The sequence below is a fragment of the Astatotilapia calliptera genome, chromosome 23 (genome assembly GCF_964374335.1).
Source record: "Astatotilapia calliptera chromosome 23, fAstCal68.1, whole genome shotgun sequence".
Lineage (NCBI taxonomy): Eukaryota > Metazoa > Chordata > Actinopteri > Cichliformes > Cichlidae > Astatotilapia > Astatotilapia calliptera.
Genome location: NC_137443.1, coordinates 16,108,659 through 16,129,352, shown reverse-complemented (window position 1 = coordinate 16,129,352; position 20,694 = coordinate 16,108,659). Strand labels below are relative to the sequence as shown.

The window sequence follows — 20,694 nt, the reverse complement described above, 5'->3', positions numbered from 1 at the left end:
AAAGAAGTATTCCACAAATTTTACCTTGTGAACTTGTGGCTCTACAACAGCCTTCAGTGATTCAAAGCTTTTAAAAAAGTGAATTATGCAGCGATTAAGGTCTGTGTCTGAAATAAGCATTGAGCCTTTTTTGTTTAAAAGCCCCCTCTTTCCTAAAAGTGCACTTTCTTCTGATTGGCTGTCCCTTGTGTGGCTTCCGCAAGCGAGAGAGATTCCAAAAAACATCCTATTAAAAACATATGTTCTCATTCATGAAATAAAATTCATACTGTGATGCATACACTGCTGAACCGTTGAAATAATGTTACAATCATTAAGCAATCTAATTGATTAATAAGCCAAGGCTGCTATTAGCTAATTTTCTAAAAGGAAGATTGTAACAGTTGCTAAATTATAAATGTACCCGCTGTCTGTGCTGAAAGTGCGCGTGATGCTACAGACATTCGCAATCTAAGTCTGAGCCAGACCATGTCTGTGCAGTCGACTTGCAATCAAAAGTGGTTGCTCAGAAGTTGAGGGTCTTGTATCCTCAACCTCTCGGTGATCAGTTGAACAGTGCAGCTACCTGCAATTGTTCTCTCACAAAAATAAAATTCAATTCAGTAATTGGACCATAAACGTTTCCTAGTTTCATGAAGGTTGCCATCCTATTATTATTGTAGCGTGACTGAGCAAACAAGTTGGTCTTTGCCTGCTGCTGGTTAAAAAAAATAAAAATTAAAAAATAAGTAAAAATTGGCAGAGGTTCAGTGCATCTACAAAAAACAGCAAGTTGTGGAACTGTTTCAAAAATAATATTCATCAATGTATAATGTGAAGACTTTGAAATATCTCATCATCTGCAGTATAAAATATCATCAAAAAATTCTGAGAATCTCGAGAAATGCTGTAATTCAGTATTGGATGCCTATGATATTCGAGCCTATCACCCAGAAAAGTAAAAAACTGTCAGACCAGAATGGGATAACGATCGTCGCTCAAAAGTCCTGATCTCCCGAGTTCCCAGATGTTTACACACTGAAGTAGAAAAGGCGATGCGACATAGCTGTCACAACTTTTGTGTGCTGCTGCCATCAAATTGAAAATGAGCGAAAATGTTCTTAAAAGTGTATTTTCCCCCCCTATGTTCTGTTGTGAATAAAATATGGGTTATAGAGCTCAAGCTTAAAGCATCAAGTATGCAAAAAAGTTTTGTAATTTTGAATAACTGTGAAAAAATTTGCATTAAACTGTCAACTTTCACTGGATGGAAGGCTGTAGTTGCAATTGCACATCTTTCACTACCAGGAAGGTGACCAAAGCTTCCACTTCCTACGATTCTTTCTCTGTTTGTTTATAAGATTCCGCCTCTTCCTGTGGACCTCATATCATAGTTCACTGACTGTGTGGACTAACTGTGAAGCCAGTCCACAGCTACTCAGTCAGTCATAAACACAGCAACAGCATGCTACACCAGAGGACCTTCAGAAAGACCACCATCCACTGCACCCCACGGTGAGATCACTGCTCTGTTTCTCCTTTCGGTCCAGACCAGATCATACGCATTTCCTTTTTGTTTGTTTTTTTTAAAAGCTCTTTTCACTCTTTTTAGCTTTATGTTTATATGACACAAATAAAATACATGTTTTACTGTCAGATTATGAGAATCTGACTAACACATGTACTGGAAAAAACTTTTCTATAGAACCTAAACATCCACATCCACATTTAGATGTCTCTCATTCCACACATTTGTTTTTTAATAATAGAATTTCAACAATAATCTTTAATGTTCTTGGAAAATAATTATATTACAACAATAATAATACTAGTAATAGTATTTTTTCTCACCATGGATTAGTTATAGCCATGTAGAGATGGATGGATGGGATGAGAGTCTGTTTAATGTTAAGAGGCTCAGTTGTAATAACACCATCACATAATCATGAATAGGTAGTACCTGACCATGAGTACTGTCTTTAAAGACTCTGAACCTTTTATTCTTGGACTCTCTTAGAGTAGCTTTGCACTATTCACAGTTCAAAATAATGCTTATTTTTCTTCTTCTGTGTTGATAGCCAGTGCTGTGTATCTGAGATCACCATATCAAGCACACCCCCACTCAATGACATCAAACACAGTCAAGAATAGGAAAAAAAAACTACCTGAAAATTGTAAAGTGTAAATTTAGAGCCATTTGATTACTGAGCTTCCTGCTCTGAGCAAATAACTGTGCATCTCCTGACTTTATTATCTGAAATATTGGCCCTGTTTAATGTGACTTTGATGTATTACACATATTTAATGTATTCCTTTACTTAATTACTCACCAAGAAAGTAATTTTGTGACTTTGTGTTACTACTCATTACATTACTTTTGTGTTACTCTCTAACCAACTCTCTGGCTTGACATGCATTGTGACACATACTAACACCAGTCCCTATCCTAAAGAGCCCATACATACAATATTTCTTTTGTGTTGAAGCTTTAGCACAAAGAAAAATTGAAAACCAGCCCGAAGACACTTCAAAACAATCACCACTGTGTTCTACTGTAGAAACCAGTGCTGGGAGAGAGGGAGGGCAGACTGCCTGCTCATCACTGCCTGCTGAAGATCAGGCTTTGGCTGCTGGGCTGGAATTGGTATCCACTCAGCTTTAACATCACTCTGGGCTTTTCAATAGCTTTGTGTTAACATGCGGTCTGCGCAGATATTTTCGAAAGCCAGTGATGTGTTTGTTTTTGTATGTCCGGAAAACAGCGGCCTGTGTGCAAATATCTGAAGCTGTTTGTAACAAGAGTACAAATATAATCGGAATTGTATTCTGATTACTGAATTTAGTATAATAATGAGTTGCACTGCTGTCTTAACAAAAACGTAATCTATTACTTTGTAGTGCATTACACCCAACACTGGTCCCCTTTAATTTAACTGTCTTGATTTAGAACCAAATAACTAATCATCAAGGCCTAAACAGCTTAGGGCGCCCAGCAGCACAGATAGCCCAGATTGCCCCGGACTCATTGATCAGCATCTAGCAGCTGACAGATGTTTCAGGAAACATCCAGAATAATTGCTCCTATAAAGATTAACATGGCAGACTCTCTAAGAGATATTTTCCCCATCACCTTAGTTGTTCTTTTTTCACCTCTTAGTTCGTTTCCTGTCACTCACTCTTGTTTCCCTTTGCACCAAACACCCTCTCTCTCCTAAATCCCACAATCATCATCACACACTAATTATTAGTGGGAGCAGTGAGGGGCAGTGTGGCTCCTCTGGCTGTTGTTCAGTCTGCAGTATGGGAGGCATGCTGAAGGCTGCCAGAGCTGCTCCATGCCTCATAGACATGGACCGCCTGTTGGCTCAGTCTAGAGGACTCTTATTTGATGAAGCCTTGGATATTAAATGCAAAATGTTCACCTAGCCAGGAAACTTTTTGACTGCAGCTGCGTTTGAAGGTAAGTTCAGACAATTTATGAAACTGAGACAAGGTGAACAACTGTTTGTGAAGCTATTGAGTCCTCTGGTGATATATTTGTGGATTAGGAAGGTGTTTGATTACACTGCTAAAGGTTTCAGAGGGGGTTGGGATTATTGAATATGACAGAGATGCAATCTTGGCATCAGAGCAGTTTCCACACTAAGTGAAGTACCTCTGTCTCAGCTGTGTAAAAACTGCCTTTGTCAATCACTGATAAGAAAACAAAGAGATGCTATTCCTTTTATGACGACTGTAAAGTCTGACGTGAAGCTTGATCATTTGAGTCGATGTTTGTGTATCAGCCCGGCTGAGGAACAATGTTTAAATTAAACACTGAAAAAAATACATAAAGGCTTTCTATAGCAGGGTGTTAAGGTGTGTTTTCTGATTGGTTCAGCTAGATTATCATCACAAGTTAATGCAACCTCTATGATAGTCAAGCAGAAATGTACTTGCCTGCAATAAAATGCTAACACGGGGCTACAAACAAATCACACGCTTGCACGACTTCAGCATTGGCACCACTAAGCTTGTGTGTTTGGTACAATGCTGCTGATTGTCCTTGACAGCTCCTGTAGTCTCATTTTTCCACTCAAACACCGTCAAAAGTCACCAACTGGGTAATTAAAGGTAAAGTAATGTAAAGTGTCAAATGCAAATTAATTTTCTCTATTGTAGGACTCATTCTAGTGGCCTTCTATTATGGTGAAAATATGACATATTAACCAGGAGCTAGAGATGAGAAAAGACTTCTGATTTAAAGGTTGCTCTATATTTTAAATTAGTTATAGTGGCTGTATTAATGATTTATATTAATGATCAAATGACTCTGTTCAGTATGAAAGAGGTCACCCACAGTGACAAACCCACAGAGAATAATATTATTATTATTAATTTTCTATTCTCAGCTCTGTGGAGCTTTTTGAATCTTTCAGCAAGTCAATTGTGAATGTTTTGGGACTTTTTTTTAACCAAACCTACATTTTTCTGTCTATATATGAAGACAACACGGATTAATACAAATGTTAGCATGCAAATAAGACATTTGTAGCTGTTGGTGGTCATGGCGACTATAAAGCCTGCTCATACAAACTACAAATTGTACAAACGGTTGTTATATTTCTAAAAAAAAGAAGTTGTTTTTTCTTTCATAATTCAAGTTTGAGTCTGTTTGTTTGTTTTCTCCTTCTCCCTTTGTTCACCATTCCTTCAAATGTGATAAGACTTCATGTCCTCATAGCTCCTGTCCACACGAGAACATAAATTTTGCTGCCTTCAGTGTCACATTTTTAAGAATTGAATATACGCATGAGGAAACAAATAAAAATAAAAATATAAATATAAATTTGATATAGTCTCAAAATGTTTTCTCCATATTTGGACTGAATGATGCCACCACAGAGCTACTGTAAAGTGTAGCTGTTAATTTAATTACAGCAGCAAAATGACTTTCCAGCAGTCTGGATCATTCCATTAATGTTACCTCGCCGTGAGGAGCCGCGGAGTCTGGTTCTCAGCCATTAACACCAGCTGTCTGCACTGCTCTATTAGCAGTCATTGTAACAGTAACAACAAAATATGTGCCAGATGAAGCATCTTTAATCCAGTCTACAGTAAATCACACTGCTTTACCATCTCTTTCACTTTTTCACCTACAGGATGAGAAAAACAGTGAATGTTCATATTATCATGTGGTTTATTGTTTGTTTATATTCTCCTGAGAACCAGCCCATTCATTTATGTCCTCTGTAATAAACATTTGTTTTTGGTCTATATCTTTTGACTTATTTGAGCTATCCTAATAAGTCCTGACGGACTAAATAGAGGACATCCTGGTCTTTCCATTGATATCTCATGTGTTTGGGTGGCCTCTTTTAGCTCCACAGAGAAAGGAAATCGCAAATAACATTCAATGGGAAGATTCATTTTTCCTCGATTATCAGGATATGAAGAAGTTATGAACTTGCAATTTTATCTTACAAATCTCACCGGACTATTATTACCTAGAATCATCAGATCTACTAATTTATAATAATTGCTCGGATGACCTGTGAATGTCATCCCACATGTGTTTACTGTTTATAAAGACCACATATTACCTCCCTTATTATACCAAAAACAGGAGATCCTGCAATGGCTATTAGTCCCAAATGACAAATAGTGACCTGGTGATTTGAGGTTGTTTTTTGTTTTCTCTGCTCACGTTTTCTGCCTCTCTCCAACTCAAGGTTTAGAGAGGCTGCGTTTCTTTATAAAAACCGTGACTCACATCTCTACACACCACAGGGACCCATTCAAACAAATGGAAAGCTCCATTTCCATTATAAGAGTAAAATCTTAAAGCATGATGAGACGGATGAGATGGATGGCAGCATGCATTAAGGAACATCTTAATGTCTTTCAAGTGACTCAACAGTTATTATCTGGCAGCCTATTAGTAACATGAGATGTCTAGTTGAGTGTACCAGACACTTTCAAAATTTTAAATTCAGAGAGATTTTTCAGTAAATTGGATTAAAATGTGCATAGCATGAAACACAGATATGGGTCGGGAATGGAGGTTTCTTTTTCTCAGGAATGGTCTCTGATGCCTTGCAAATAGGGCGTTATGCAAAACCAAATTGAGCTATGGACTTCAGTATCCACCATTGAAGTCAACCAATATTGTCCATTTCACCTAGTTCTTGATTTAAAGGAAAATTCAATGAAAGCTACATATGTTTGAAGCATGTTTTCTGTTTGCTTGTCAGCCAGTTATGTAATAGCCAACCGCTGATTTCTAATACGTACCTTGCTGTAATCTTGTTTGCGCTACATTGCTTTGCTTCCCTCCCTGAGCCTGGTCCTGTCTCTTCCTGTTAAATGGGAGTTCTTCCTTCCCACTGTCACACGTCTTTGTCAGGGCTTCACAGCTGGTTAATTTCTTCTTGTTTTATTATATTTTAAGGCTAAATAAACAACTGTTACATGGATAAAATTTTAGTGGTTGGCTACTGCATTTGTGCCTTCAAGTAAACAACATACACTTGCTTAACCAATCACATTGCACCTCCATTTTTAAAGTCAAGGGGAAAAGACCCTGTAAACAGAGTTCTAAGAACTACAATGATCCTCAGTTCCTGCAATTATGAAACAAGCAAGGGAGCACTACTTCGAGCAGTTACTATAAAAGTGAAACATTTGAAATTCAATGTACCCTTTGACGTAAGCCTTATTGCTAAAGCACATGCTACATAACTGTAATGCCCCTGGTCTACTTCCAAATAGGAAGATGAATGCCACCATAGCTTCTCTTGCCTCATGTTTCAAATCTGCCTTCTAACTGATGAGGGTCAGTTAAAGGGAAAAAAAGACAAATAGATAATGTTCAAAAAGATATGCATCAATGCAGAATGATTTCAACCTAGGTGAAAACAATCCTGTCACAATAACCATTTAGCATAAATGACCTTGCCATAAACAATTAGTTGCTTTTGGGGACAACGTGGCCATCCACCTGGGCTTAACATCACAAGCACATCTTTACTACTTTGTCCAAGCATTTCACTACATATCGTACTGTGTATGACTGTGTACGTGACAAATAAAATTTGAATTTGAATTTGAATTTGAATTTGAATTTTGAATTTGAATTTACTGTTTATTCCTCTTTTATTAGTTCTTTCAGTCACAGTACGTATTTTACAAGCTATAGAGTGCAGAATTTCAATTCTAAACAAAGCTGAACAGCTGTGTTATGCTTTCACGGTCTGCTCAGCAGCCACTCAGAAAAAAGACAACTGCAGATTACACACACTGAACAGATGCCATCCGAATAACCTTCCAGAAACAGACCCATGACATCACTGCTGAGACACACCCTCAGTGGCAACATAAATCTGTTTTCATGGTCACTCTGTGGTGACAGAAAGCGAGTGCACATTACAGAAACCATTAAATTTAAGAGTGAAGAAGTGATTTAGGGGTTTTGTGTGTGTGTGTGTGTGTGTGTGTGTACGTGTAGGCATGCCTCTGTGTCTAACCCTGTCACAGAGAATGGCAGCACCTGTGGTATCGCTACACCACCTGACGCTCCTGCCTTCCAGGAACACTGAGAGGTTTAAGTTGTCAAAGAGAGACAAGTGCTTAGGTTATGACCTGCTTGAGATGACGCCAGCACGTGTGTGTGTGTGCATCATGTACATGAGGACAGTAATATGTAGGCACCAAGTCCGAGCACGTGTTCATGGCAGTATTTTTGACCACATAAGACTACATTCCTCTGGTGGACATGCTGGCCATGACCTTTTTAACAGACATAGTGGAAAAATAACAATGAGTTTCTGCTTTTTATAATATACAGATTTTTAGGATTACCTAAAACCAACTGCCATCAGATTAAATTCACAATGCACATGATACTAATACATGACCCATGGATACAGTGCAATAGCTGAGAACACCTCAGCCATAGTTTTTATTTTGCAAATATTGCTTTTAGTCTAGTTCTATACATGTGTAATAACATCTTAATCTATTGATTTATTTTATTTTATTTTATTATATTACATTATTTTATTATATATACATATACAAAGCTGTTGTTTCAAATATCTGTCACTTAAAGGTCAAACTCAGAGCATGTCACATGCTCACACTCTGTGTGGTGCCAGACATTAGATGAGGGCAGTATAGAAAAAACAGCATTAAGAAAATTATGAAAGAAATCAGTCAGTTACAATACTGTATAAGATTGAGAAAAAGCACTAGAATAATTGAATCAAAAATAACATAATAAAAACTCTAAAAACAAATACGATGCAGTAAGTTTTATAATTTAAGCATTTCATTTCCAGTTTGGTCGTCAGTGGTTTCTATAGTCTAGTATTGCTTGCAGCATAATTTCTCCAGGTTTCTATTCTTACAAAGTTCTATTCATTGTTTTCGTATTTTAATTTTTTTTTTATAATATTAACATAAATTTTCCTACTCTCCGAAGCACCTTGGGCTGGAATACAGACTGCATAAAAAACATTGACAGAGCCACCATGACAGCGCCCACTAGTCTGTGAAGCGCTTGTGTGAAGCCTCAAGCTGAGCATAGTGTCATCAGCATGTTCCAAAGCCAGGAAAGATGAGTGAGACGTATATTTGACTAAGAAATAGAAGATGCTCCACACTCCCAAGGTATCAACCATAATTCAATTAAATTCAGTTCATTTTTATTTTATTTATATAACGCCAAATCACAACAACAGTTGCCTCAAGGCGCTTTATATATTGTAAGTTAGATCCTACAATAATACATACAGAGAACAACCCAACAATCATATGACCCCCTATGAGCAAGCACTTTGGGGACAGTGGGAAGGAAAAACTTCCTTTTAACAGGAAGAAACCTCCGGCAGGACCAGGCTCAGGGAGGGGTTGAGGGTTGAGAGAAGGAAGACGGGATAGAAGACATGCTGCAGAAGACAGACGGAGATTAATAACAAGTACGATTCAGTGCAGAGAGGTCTATTAACACATAGTAAGTGAGAAAAGTGACTGAAGAAGAAATACTCAATGCATTGTGGGAATTATTTACCAGAATTACAGAGCATTTGGAGACGGATGTTAATCTTGCTGTAGATTTTTATACAGTTAGACAACTCTTTGTAACCTACAGCTGGTCATTAGAAAGAATACAAGTTAAAGCCAATTCCACAATGTCTTTGTTTCAGAGGAGCCATAATATACTAAGAATGAGAACTAATTGTAAAATTGTTTCTAGTTAAACCCAGTGGCCTTGTGCTTTCATTTCTGAAAGCTGCACTAACCTTTCCATTAGAACAAAAATATATCTAAAATGTTGATAGGCCTAGCAGCACTCAACACAGCAGAGCAAAAGAAAGCTCAACAACATGGCCAGTTAAATGGGATATTGATGTTTCAGGATTGCCATAAAACAGGCACAAAGACAGGATAAACTATACGCAACACCAAGACCAAACCAATTTGCTATAATATGCAGCCAAAAAGTGTGACTGAAAAATAAAATTCAAACTGTTTCCTAACAATTTCAATTGTTATCCATTCTGCATTCCCCAGTTGCCACTAAAGCTTCAGGTTCCGCATCATAAATCAGGTCCATCAGGGCAAAGTCAGTCAGTGTTCTGTCAGTCATACTCCTGAGATATGTAGCTAAGCATCATAAAGTGCTGACAGAGTCCTAAGCACTAGCAGTAGATGGTATTAATGGCAGCCATCATGGTTTATGCTCCACATCATGATTCTTGCAGTACAGCGTTTGCAGATTTTCAGCAGGATCTTCACTGCTTAGAATGATTCGCTCTCTGTTTTTGAAAACCTAAAAAAAAATAAAAACTGCTTTAATGTGCTCATTTCAAAATCCAACATGACCAAAGTGGCACCAGAAGCCATGACTTAGAGACTTGACAGTGCCCCTCCCTTCCATGCAGCACGGACACCTCCCACAACCACCCTAAAACATGCAGATGAGGATGATGTAAGCTCAGTGACTGAGATTTGACCCATCAGACAGAGCAGCAGTCAAAAACAGAGCCACAAGGCTTCGTTCGCCCCAGACACAGAGAAGGGGGGGTCTGTGCTGTTTTTTATTTTTAGAACAATCGATCAGAAAACTACATTAATGACAATTTGAAAACAGCAACAGGAGCTTTATGTACGAGAAAATTATTTCATTGTCTCTGACACCGGTAACTGTATTCTTCTTGTTGGGTTTTACTGAGAAATTAAAGCACTGCTGAGGCTTCCTGAAAGGCATCAGTCATAGCATTAGATCTAGTCTTTAGATAAAGAGCTAAATTATCCAATGGGTGAAGGTGTTGTGAAGCATAAGGTGACATGGTAGGGGACAACTGCTCCGACAGTCTGACCATTGACTTTTATCCAACACCGCCGTCAGAAATCAGGTGAGCTCTGTTTCATCATCACTGCTCAGGTGGGAGCCATAAAATCTTAGCAATGCATCCTCTTCTCTAGATTTAGCATTTTCATTTAAACCACCATCAGTATGGAACTATTTGTTACAATATAGCATATTTGTCTGTGTTAGTCCTGGGATACTGAACTCAAGTAAAAGTATTGTTACTTTATTTGCATTTTCAAGCAAAAGCTGAATTTAAAATAGACAAATATTTACACATTAAATGTCAGCCAGTTATTTTATATCTGATGGCTCTCATCTTCTCTGCCACAGACAGAGACATATACGTTACCACCTCATACCACAATACGTGAATTTATGTGTTATTAATTATTAAGCCCTTTTTATATTATATTTACACTTTCTTCAAAGAAGTTCGTAAATTTTATATTAATTTCACTTCTTCTATATAAGTTTTACCTGATTAAGCTATTTTGCCTTGTTATAGTGTATTTATTTTATTAAGCGTTTACTGTTTTAAAGCTCTGTTAAGAGCTGTGTTTAATGCTGTGAAACAGCAACATAAAGGAAGTATATCTTACCTTTTGTCTGGAATAATACCTCCGTCTTCAGGTTGGAAACCTCTGATTTAGGCCGTGGTTTACATTTCAGTCATAAAACGGGATTCTTTGCTTCCAGTGTTGACATTTCCCACCACTGATCGTCTTATCGTCAGAGTAGACTTCAGTGAAGGTAAAGTGTCGCTAAGCTGCCACTAAGAGCCCCACAGTGCTGTGCTAAAAAGCTGGTCTGAAACTGTTCACCTCAACCAACAGTACAACACACACCTACAAGATAAGTAAATATTGAGACTCAGGCACCCATGGTTTATCAGCCATTGCCCGATTTTTTAACAGACTGTGTGCACTGGCGTGAATGTGAATGTAATGAAGCATGCTTTAGTCAATATTAAGCGCTGTCATGTTGACCACTTCTGTTTAAGTAGACAGGTGCAAACAGCAGATTTGCTTCTCTGCTTGTTCTCGTCTCTGAAACAATTTTTGTATATAAATTGAAAAACACAAGATGAACATGAACCTCTTTAGCTTTATTTTTTTTCTGCTTCTGCCCTAAGAGCTCACAGAAAACTTAAAAAATGTTATAGTGCTCTATCAGGTTGTTTTTGAATCTTTTTGTGGATTGCATCCTGTTTTTCTGTAGCTAAGGCTTACCATCTGACATGTATTATGATTTAGGACCCAAATGCAGGCTGGGCTAACAAAAGGTGAGCCTTTTATTCACACTGAATTCAGAGTCCAAACCAAGACCAAAGGCTAAGTCCAAAATGGCAACAAACAGAAATCCAAAAATATCAGGGAACCACAAGGAACACATGCTCTGACAAAGAACGAAGACAAGGGCAGGCCAGAGTGACTAAGCACAGACTTATTGGCATAACCAATAAATCAAAATACAAGGAACCCAATAAAATAACCATAGGTACTAACAGAAACTAGAATATTAAAATATCAACAAACTCATGATAGTACAATAATTATTGAAATACAAAGAAATCAAGGGAAACCATATTTAAATCAGAACAATATAAAAGGCAACATAACTGAGGCCGGGGTACAAAGAAACAACCCCAAACCAAAAGCCTTTACTTTGTATTTATAGAAACCAGGAAAACTCCAATAACAAACAGATCGACCGTGACACCAGAGGTTTGCAACTTGTGGTGAATCCTCTGTGGTTTTGGTCATGAAGTCTTCAGATGTTTGTGAACATCCTGGAGGGATCATGTCCTTGACTTGCTGTGCATTCTTACAGAGCTTTTCAGTCAACCTATTAATGGTTTGCAAATGTTTGTCTGTATTTCTGCTCTCTATCTCATCTCCTGGGCACACCTCTTACTTGGATCACATCTTCTAAACTATAAAATGGTGCTATAACTTATAAAACGACACTAGCATTTACATAATATAATGTTTCTTTCTGGTTCAGGTGAGAATGGTGTCTGACCTTGGTGACGTCGGCTTTTACGGACAGTGTGGTGTCTATTTGTGCAGGAGGTCTTAAACTGCACAGGAATGGGTGCAATGTGGAGTGGGCAGTGTGTCCACATACCACTTCATGTGTGACCGTGGAGTTTTTCCATTAATTTACAGACATAAGTGTCCAAATAGCTGACAAATATAACACTCGAAGACACACAGGGCACCCTGCGTAGGCATGCAGTCAGTCAACACGTTCATTACTCATAAATCAGACCCACATATGTTCTCAGTTAAGACACGTGCACAGACACAAGTGCCATTCACACTTATTTTAGCTTACAGCGTAAAAAGAAACTGCAGGCGAACTGATGAATTTAATGCAATCTTGCATGTCCTTGTCAGGTATTAGCAATAAAAAATATTGTTTTAACACTAGCACAACTGATGTTAAAAGATCTGTAAAAATATTTAAAAAATGTGACCCTGGACACACCTACTGTGTGAATAATAAGTCTTACAGTAATAAGTCTACACAGACTTTTGGTTTCATGGGGCACAAATCCCAGTCTCCTGCATGAAAATCCTGCATTAAACATCCTCCCTGCATGGATGTTGTTGCCATGAAGGCAAACCTTTACCTTTTACTGTCCTAGAACACCACACGCTACACACATATACCTTTCACAGCAAGCTTGAAACTCTTATTAATGACTGATGAATAAACTTGGGTGTGTCAGCATTTAATGTAACTGGGTCTCTAGCTGTTTACCATGATGTGAACACACATGGTAAACAGCTGGGGTTGCTCTCACCTACTGATGTTTGCTGCAGTACAGTAATGCCTTGGAAACATAGTATTCAAGACATGTTTTGTCTCTAAAGACTGTCTCGTGATTAGGGATGGGTACCGGTATCCGGTGCCATGATGGCACCGGTTCTGACATAAACGGTAGTAACCAGACCGAAAAGCAGCGCACATTTCGGTGCTTTATTTCGGTGCTTCTTTTCCTGAGCTGTGATACGCTTTAGATTCTAGCCAATCATTTTACGTCTCCGAGGATAGTAGGCGGTTCTTTTAGAGCAGAGCTACAGATTAAAAATGTCCAAGGCGAAGTGGTCAAAGTCTGGCTGTACTTCACAGCAAAATATGCAAACTCAGCAGCCTGCAACAAGTGCTTTAAGCTGATACTGTGATACTGTCAAAGGAGGTAACACCTCAAATCTGATGAAACACCTGGCGACGCATAGCGTTTTTTTTTAAAAAGCCGAGAAATGCGCCGTATTTGATAGCTTGCTGCAAGACCTCACACCGAGCACATCTACTGCGGGTGTGGTGCCTGTTATCGGGCCCGGAGTTAGAGGAGAGTCCTGGCCCCTAGCCCTGCCAGTGTAGCAGAAATGATGACGGATGATGATGGCAGCAGCAGCCGTTCTTCTCTGTGTGAGTCGCTTAATGTTGTTCGTGTGTATTTTACGTTGAGTAGGCTAACCACGTTATTACATTAATGCATGTAAGGTGAACTAGCAAACATCATCATAGCTACATGCGGCTGTCTTCTTGTTTGATGGCAGATGCTCCCTTCACCCTGGCCAAAAAGGCTAAAATGACCAAAGAAAAAGTGGAAAACATGAGAGGTTTTTGGACAAAGTTTGTGTTTTTTCCATTGTTTAAGCACTGCTTCCAGCCAAGAGTGATACCATATATGCCCTATAGCTGCAGAAAAGGCTAACATTGTTATCTTTTTACAAAAAAACAGCTGAACATGAGAGGTGTTTTGGACAAAGTGTGTGTTCTCCATTCTTTAAGCACCGGTTTGAGCACTGTTTAAGCACCGGCACCGTTTCAAAAGTACCGGTTTGGCACCGGTATCGGATAAAACCTAAACGATACCCATCCCTACTCATGATAGGATCACACCAACTGCGATACTAGTGACTTTTCAACTAAAATAAGCCCATCTTCAGCTTCATTTTCATGTTAAAGCCAGCTACATTCCTATAAGGCTTTGTGACTATAGTATGAATGGTTGAGGTACGATTGTCTACAGAAATGCAGAGTTGTCTACAAGTCATTATTTGACTTGGGCTACCAATTAGCCCTCTGGGATTAGGAATTGGAATTGGGCAACCTGATATCGCAGCAAAATGTGTAATAGACACGCCAGTCCACCGTGTCCATTTCACACTTTAGAGAAGTAAAGTGTGAAACAGACAAGCATGCAGAAGAACCAGCAGAGGGAGATATCATATTTCAAGCCAACATGAAAATAATCATGGGAAAGTGTTTCAACACACATTATTACAGTATTTTCATGTATACATAGTAGCCTCCTAGTTTAATTGTTTCTGGCAATCAAGGACCCTGGAATGCACTTCATATGTTTTTGCTTACTTCCAACTTCTTGATTTTAAATATATTATCTCCCCCTGGTGGTAATGCAGCGTGAAATAGACACGGAGGTCTGGCGTGTGTATTACATGTTTTGCTGTGAGACTGGGTTGGATTGGAAATATAGAAGAGTAATTAGCTAGGACAAATCCTAGTACACACCGAACTTCTGTTCACAGACAGGCAAACACCCACTAATGTAATGACAAACGCATTTGTGGTAGTTCCTACTTTCAAATGTGTGATGATGCGCACAATACAGTATCAGTCACACTTTCACAGCTGGTAAGAATCTAAGTATTGTTTCTTTCTTTTTTAAATGTGTGCATTCAACACCAACAGATCAATCTAGAAATACCTTCTGAAGCTGACCAGAAAACTGTCAAGACAATAGAAATTATATCTTGCAGGGTGTGTTGGTTCTTAAATGCTACTTTTTGTATGTTTCACAGTTGGGTCAGCACCTCTGGCAGCAGCAGTGGACTACAATTTGAGCGTTCCTCAGAAAGAATGTTTCTGTGGGCAGGAAGTAAAGCAACAGATGGAAGATCTGATCGCAGGTGTGATATGTGTGTGTAATCGGAAGGTTGCCGGTTCGAGCCCCGGCTCGGACAGTCTCGGTCGTTGTGCCCTTGGGCAAGACACTTCACCCGTTGCCTACTGGTGGTGGTCAGAGGGCCCGGTGGCGCCAGTGTTCGGCAGCCTCGCCTCTGTCAGTGCGCCCCAGGGTGGCTGTGGCTACAATGTAGCTGCCATCACCAGTGTGTGAATGTGTGTGTGAATGGGTGGATGACAGGTTGTGTAAAGCGCTTTGGGGTCCTTAGGGACTAGAAATGCACTATACAAATACAGGCCATTTTTATATATATATATATATATATATATATATATATATATATATATATATATATATATATATATATATATATATATATATATATATATATATGTGTGTGTGTGTATGTGTATATGTGTATATATATATATTATTTATTTATTTATTTTTTAATTAATTAATTAATTTTTAAATTCAGTCTTGCTTATTATTATAATTATAATTAGGAGGAGATGCTTCATCAATATTCACCTTTTTTAGATCCATCTACCAGAAGATTCGTGAATATGAGGTCCTGGACAGGAGGAAGACAGTGACAGCTCTGAGGGCAGGAGAGGACAGAGCCATCCTGCTGGGCCTCAGCATGGTCTTCTTCTCCATCATGATGTACTTTGTTGTGGGAATCACCATCCTGCGCTCTTATTCTGACAGGTAATAGGCTGAATTAATTTCAGTAATATTTAAGAAAGGTCTTGCGAATAATCTTATCAGAGGAGTTTCCTTGGAAACTTTCTGCTGCATATCCTCATAACATCAAGTGGAGTCTTTGTTTTTTTTCTCCAGCGTGTGGACCGATGAGACAAGCTGCACTATTGTCAACTCCACTATAGTTTGGGATGTGAACTGTTCATACAGCTGTGGAACAGAGTGCTGGAAAAGGTCTCGCTACCCTTGTCTCCAGGTGTACGTCAGCCTTAACTCATCTGGAAAAGTGGTACGACTGTTCCATAACGAGGAGACGCAGGACAACAACCCTGAGGTACTCAGTAATTGCTGGCATCTTTGGTGTGCACTTTTCCATCCAAACAGCACACAGCAAAAATGAGAGAACAGCAGTACACTTTACACTAGTAGCATAATCTAAAAGAGTTACCAAACACAGCTGTTACTTTCACTCTTCTTCTATCCTGTTCAGTGCTTCTACATCCCAAAGTGCCATAAGGACTACGCAGCCATGCAGGTCTTGGTTCAGAACATTTCCGAGCGTCTTCGGTCTCAGCACACACTTCAGTGTTTCGTGGACCGCACAGACAAAACAGACAGCGCCATCCTGACACAAATCTACAGTCAGATCGCTGTCTTCCACTCCCTCTTCTGGCCCACCTGCACTTTGATTGGAGGAAGCGTCATCATTGCCATGGTGAAGTTGACTCAGTACCTGTCTGTCGTGTGCGACAGACTGAGCCGCATCAAGAGGTGAAGGGTTTCGAGGCTACAAAGACAAGGGGCAATAAGCAGAGTCATGGTGTCAAGACTGAAACACAAAAAGGCTGAGATGTGGTTTGTCTGTGGCAGCTGACACGCTATGACTCGGACATTTTCTGACAATCACAAAGAAGCGTTTCTCTTTGTTATTATGCTTGACTTCAGTGGAGCCTGTGGGTAAATCACAGGATTTTTACTTATGTCACTTGTTACATACATATTTAAGTGCCTGTTCTGCTTTATATGTCTATTTGTTAAATAATTTAGCAAATACTCTTATTAGCCTTTTTGCTAAGAGCTGGATGAGAAGGTCGCTGTAGTGCCAAAGCAAGTGAAACAGCTACCCAAGTTTCAGAAAAGTGTAGATTAACCCTCCTGCCAGTTGCTTTTTAAATTTGTAATTGTCTTTATGCTAAGGAAACGTAGCATAAACATCTTAGCTTAAAAACTAGCATACAGACATAGCATAGTCCCTAGTCATTAGGGGTGTCAAAAATTCATAGGCTGCATCCTCCTGAGGACCCGGCCTTCACGGTCCTCCGAAGGCCGGGTAGGCCGGAAGTGAGCGACTGTGAATTGGACGGTCTAGCCTTCAGTTTTGCGTCACTAGCTGTCTTGGTGGAGTTTAATAAACTCGGCTGTCTTCTCCTTTCTACCTAAAATATAACAGGACACTGGCGTGAATTCTCGATCATCACACACTAATGTTTAATCGGTTTTCTGTTTGACTGATTTATTCAGCTGTGTGAAAACTATAACTTTAATCTCAGCCAAACTGATTTACTCAGGAACAAATAAAACACTGAAAAAAGCCAAACAATAACAGTTTTAAGTTATCTAAGTGACTTATATATCATGTTTAACCTGAAAAGCAAAAGACAGCGGGGATCTGAAAACGATGTGCCGGGAGTCCGGTGTTTATCGCCAGCTCTAGTGAGCAGTGAACCCCGGCTAGCTTATTTGACCAAAAAGTCAAACTATTTCCTTAAGAACAGATTAGTTCTTAAACTTTAGCTTAGTATCAAATTTTTTATTTAAATTATTGTGGTTTCCATATATCAAAGGCTGCTAATGCTTAACCGGTCTTGTCTCTTAGAAGTAGGTTTTTAAACTGACTGGAAATCATGTTGGGGTTTGGTGAAGTGACTGCTGCCTGAAATCTTACAATCTTATTTTTTTGGTTTTAGGGGTATAACGTGGCATAAGATAATATAATAATCTAACAGCTCTTATAGCTCCCTCAGTCAGCTGATGACTCTGAAACCACTTCAAGCCTTTGGTATTTTACAATTTTTGCAGATTTTGAGTCTGATGTTCATTTATTCACAGCTGAGGAGTAACAAATATGTCAGAATTTCTGGGTTTCCATAATGTTTGTCTTTTAAAAATCTACTTTTAGCAAACAATCAAACCCTGACAGTCATTTTTTAAAGCCACACTTATGTAAAACCAGAATTCTTTCTGCACAATAAGTCAGGTATTTTGCAAGTTATATAGTCTCTCTGAGAGATTTTGTTTTTTCCTTTTTCATATCAGGTTGAACTGATTCAGCTATACAGTGTTAAGTAAAGTGAGTTTTGAAATGTGTTTTTAATGATTCTGTGGGAGGAAGATGGGAAATGGTCGTTAAACTAAAATAAACTGAAAACAGCTGGAATTAAGAGGAATGATGGTAAACAGAAAGGTTATCAATGAACTTTATCATCAACCATTAACCGAACATTTTTTATCTATTTTAAATCACCGAGCTCGCTTACCAAATACAGCACATTAATCTCACTCTTTTTGACTTTAGAACAAAGGATAAATTGGTGGTAATCCTTTACAGCCTCCTAATTAGGAGTCACAGCTTCACATGTTATACTACAAACAACTTGGTTTTACATTTTCTTTCTAACATTTTGTTGCATAAATGATTGTACTACCAAATAAACACAAGTTGCCTGTCAAATAGAAGTGTTGACTGTTTAATAAAGATTGTTATTTATTCATTTATTTTGGTCACTGTACACACCTCCATAATACTCTGAAAATGTCAATAATTGCAGTAATATCATCTTATATGTGTTTTCTGTTTTTAGGTTGCAGATCAACCGATTGTACATGTAATTTAAGTTCAGGCTTCAGACAGCTCCAAACACCCATTTTTCAGGCACAGAACACTAGTTCTGAAAACAGAAGCCACGCCCACCAACAGCACCCACAGCCATCTGTTGGGGGAGGGCTTCCAATCAGAAGAGAGTTGATTAAAGGTAGAGTAAAAGGATAAACTGTGAGGGGAAAAAACTGTGAATGATGCAAAGTCACTACAGAAGAGTCCAAGAACAAAAATATAGAGCTGGATATTTTTACAGGTGTTAATGTCATGCAACAAGCAGATATGAGCTTCTAAATTGGCCTAAAAGTAATTTGTATAAAACAGCATTTCAGGTGTTGTGGAAAATTTAACACTAACCTTCAACACAACCAGTGAGCTTGATTTGAAGTGGGTTTAATAAACACATTGCAATGTGGAGAGAGCTTCCCAGTGAAACACTTGGACCATCTCTGAATCGTGGCCGCCGCCCTTACATCTTACATACAGAGACACAGACAAAGAACATTCCACAAACTCTTATATGTTGGCCTCTCTCATGGGGGGGGGGGGCTATACCCCCTCCCTCACAGAGAGAATTATGACATTGCTTTCTGCTTGGCCGTCACCTAAGGATTTACATCCCCGATAAGGAGAAGGAGTCCCACTATCTGTTCAATATCTCCCATTACAATGGCCTCACTGTGTTAACATTCCACATGCATGCAAACTAGTGACAGGAGTGTTCTTACAACAGTAAAGTGAGAAAGTGATATTACTATAACTAATGTGATATGATTAAATATGTGATTAATACATGAGAAAAGGAATCTTCCACCACACCAGTAAACTCAGTATGAAGGCCATTGAAAAAAGTTGACATTTATGGATGTTGCACACTTGCAAACCCACAAAATAACAAGAATATACACTTAGTCTTTTTCAGATATTATGAAGTGGACTGTAGAGAGCAATTTAGAATTAGCTGCACATTTTGTGGTCACATGAAAACACTGTATCTCTCCGGATCAGACGGGACCTGGAAGTGAGGATTATTGTCGACCGCCATCTCATGGAAACATGGAGGCGCAAAAGATGTAGAAGATTTCTGCTATGTAAATAGCAGAAATAGCAGCTGAGAGGGAAGCTGGAGGGAGCCGGAGTAGGCAAACAGCTGACTGCATGGACCCTCGACTACCTTACCAACAGACCACAGTATGTGAGGCTCCATGACTGTGTCCGAGGTGGTAATCTGCAGCACGGGGGCACCACAGGGCACGGTTCTCTCACCATTCCTGTTCAGCCTTTACACTTCAGACTTCAGTTATAATTCGGACGATTGCCATCTACAGAAGTTCTCAGATGATACAGCCATCATTGGATGCGTATCAGATGGCAATGATCAAGAATACAGGGGGGTCATCAGTGACTTTGTTGGCTGGTGTGAGACCAACACACTCCAAATCCACACCGGAAAGACAAAGGAGATGATCATAGACTTCAGGAGGAAGTCACCCCCACAACACCGGTGAACATCCAGGAAAAGACATCGAGATAGTGGACTCTTACAAGTACCTGGGTGTTCACCTCAACAATCAACTGGACTGGACTACAAATACAGACATCCTGTATAAGAAGGGCCAGAGTCGACTCCACCTGCTGAGGAGACTGAGGTCCTTCGGAGTCTGCAGGACTCTGTTAAGGACATTCTATGACACTGTGGCAGCATCTGCCCTTTTCTATGCAGTGACCTGCTGGGGGAGTGGATGCACAGACAGGGACAGGAGCAGGATTGACAAACTGGTGTGGAGGTCTAGCTCTGTGCTGGGATGTCCTCTGGAGTCTGTGGAGGGGGTTGGC

General features: G+C 39.2%; 1 protein-coding gene across 1 annotated transcript; it reads left to right on the top strand.

The window, feature by feature from the left end:
• The first annotated feature begins 422 nt into the window (after positions 1–422).
• Positions 423–18,755, top strand: s100p (S100 calcium binding protein P). The gene is made up of 5 exons (XM_026160058.2): positions 423–1,494; positions 15,172–15,279; positions 15,816–15,986; positions 16,119–16,314; positions 16,471–18,755. The coding sequence occupies exons 1-5, from the start codon at positions 1,445–1,447 to the stop codon at positions 16,753–16,755; spliced, it is 810 nt and encodes a 269-aa protein (XP_026015843.2). The 5' UTR covers positions 423–1,444; the 3' UTR covers positions 16,756–18,755.
• The last annotated feature ends 1,939 nt before the right edge of the window (positions 18,756–20,694 follow it).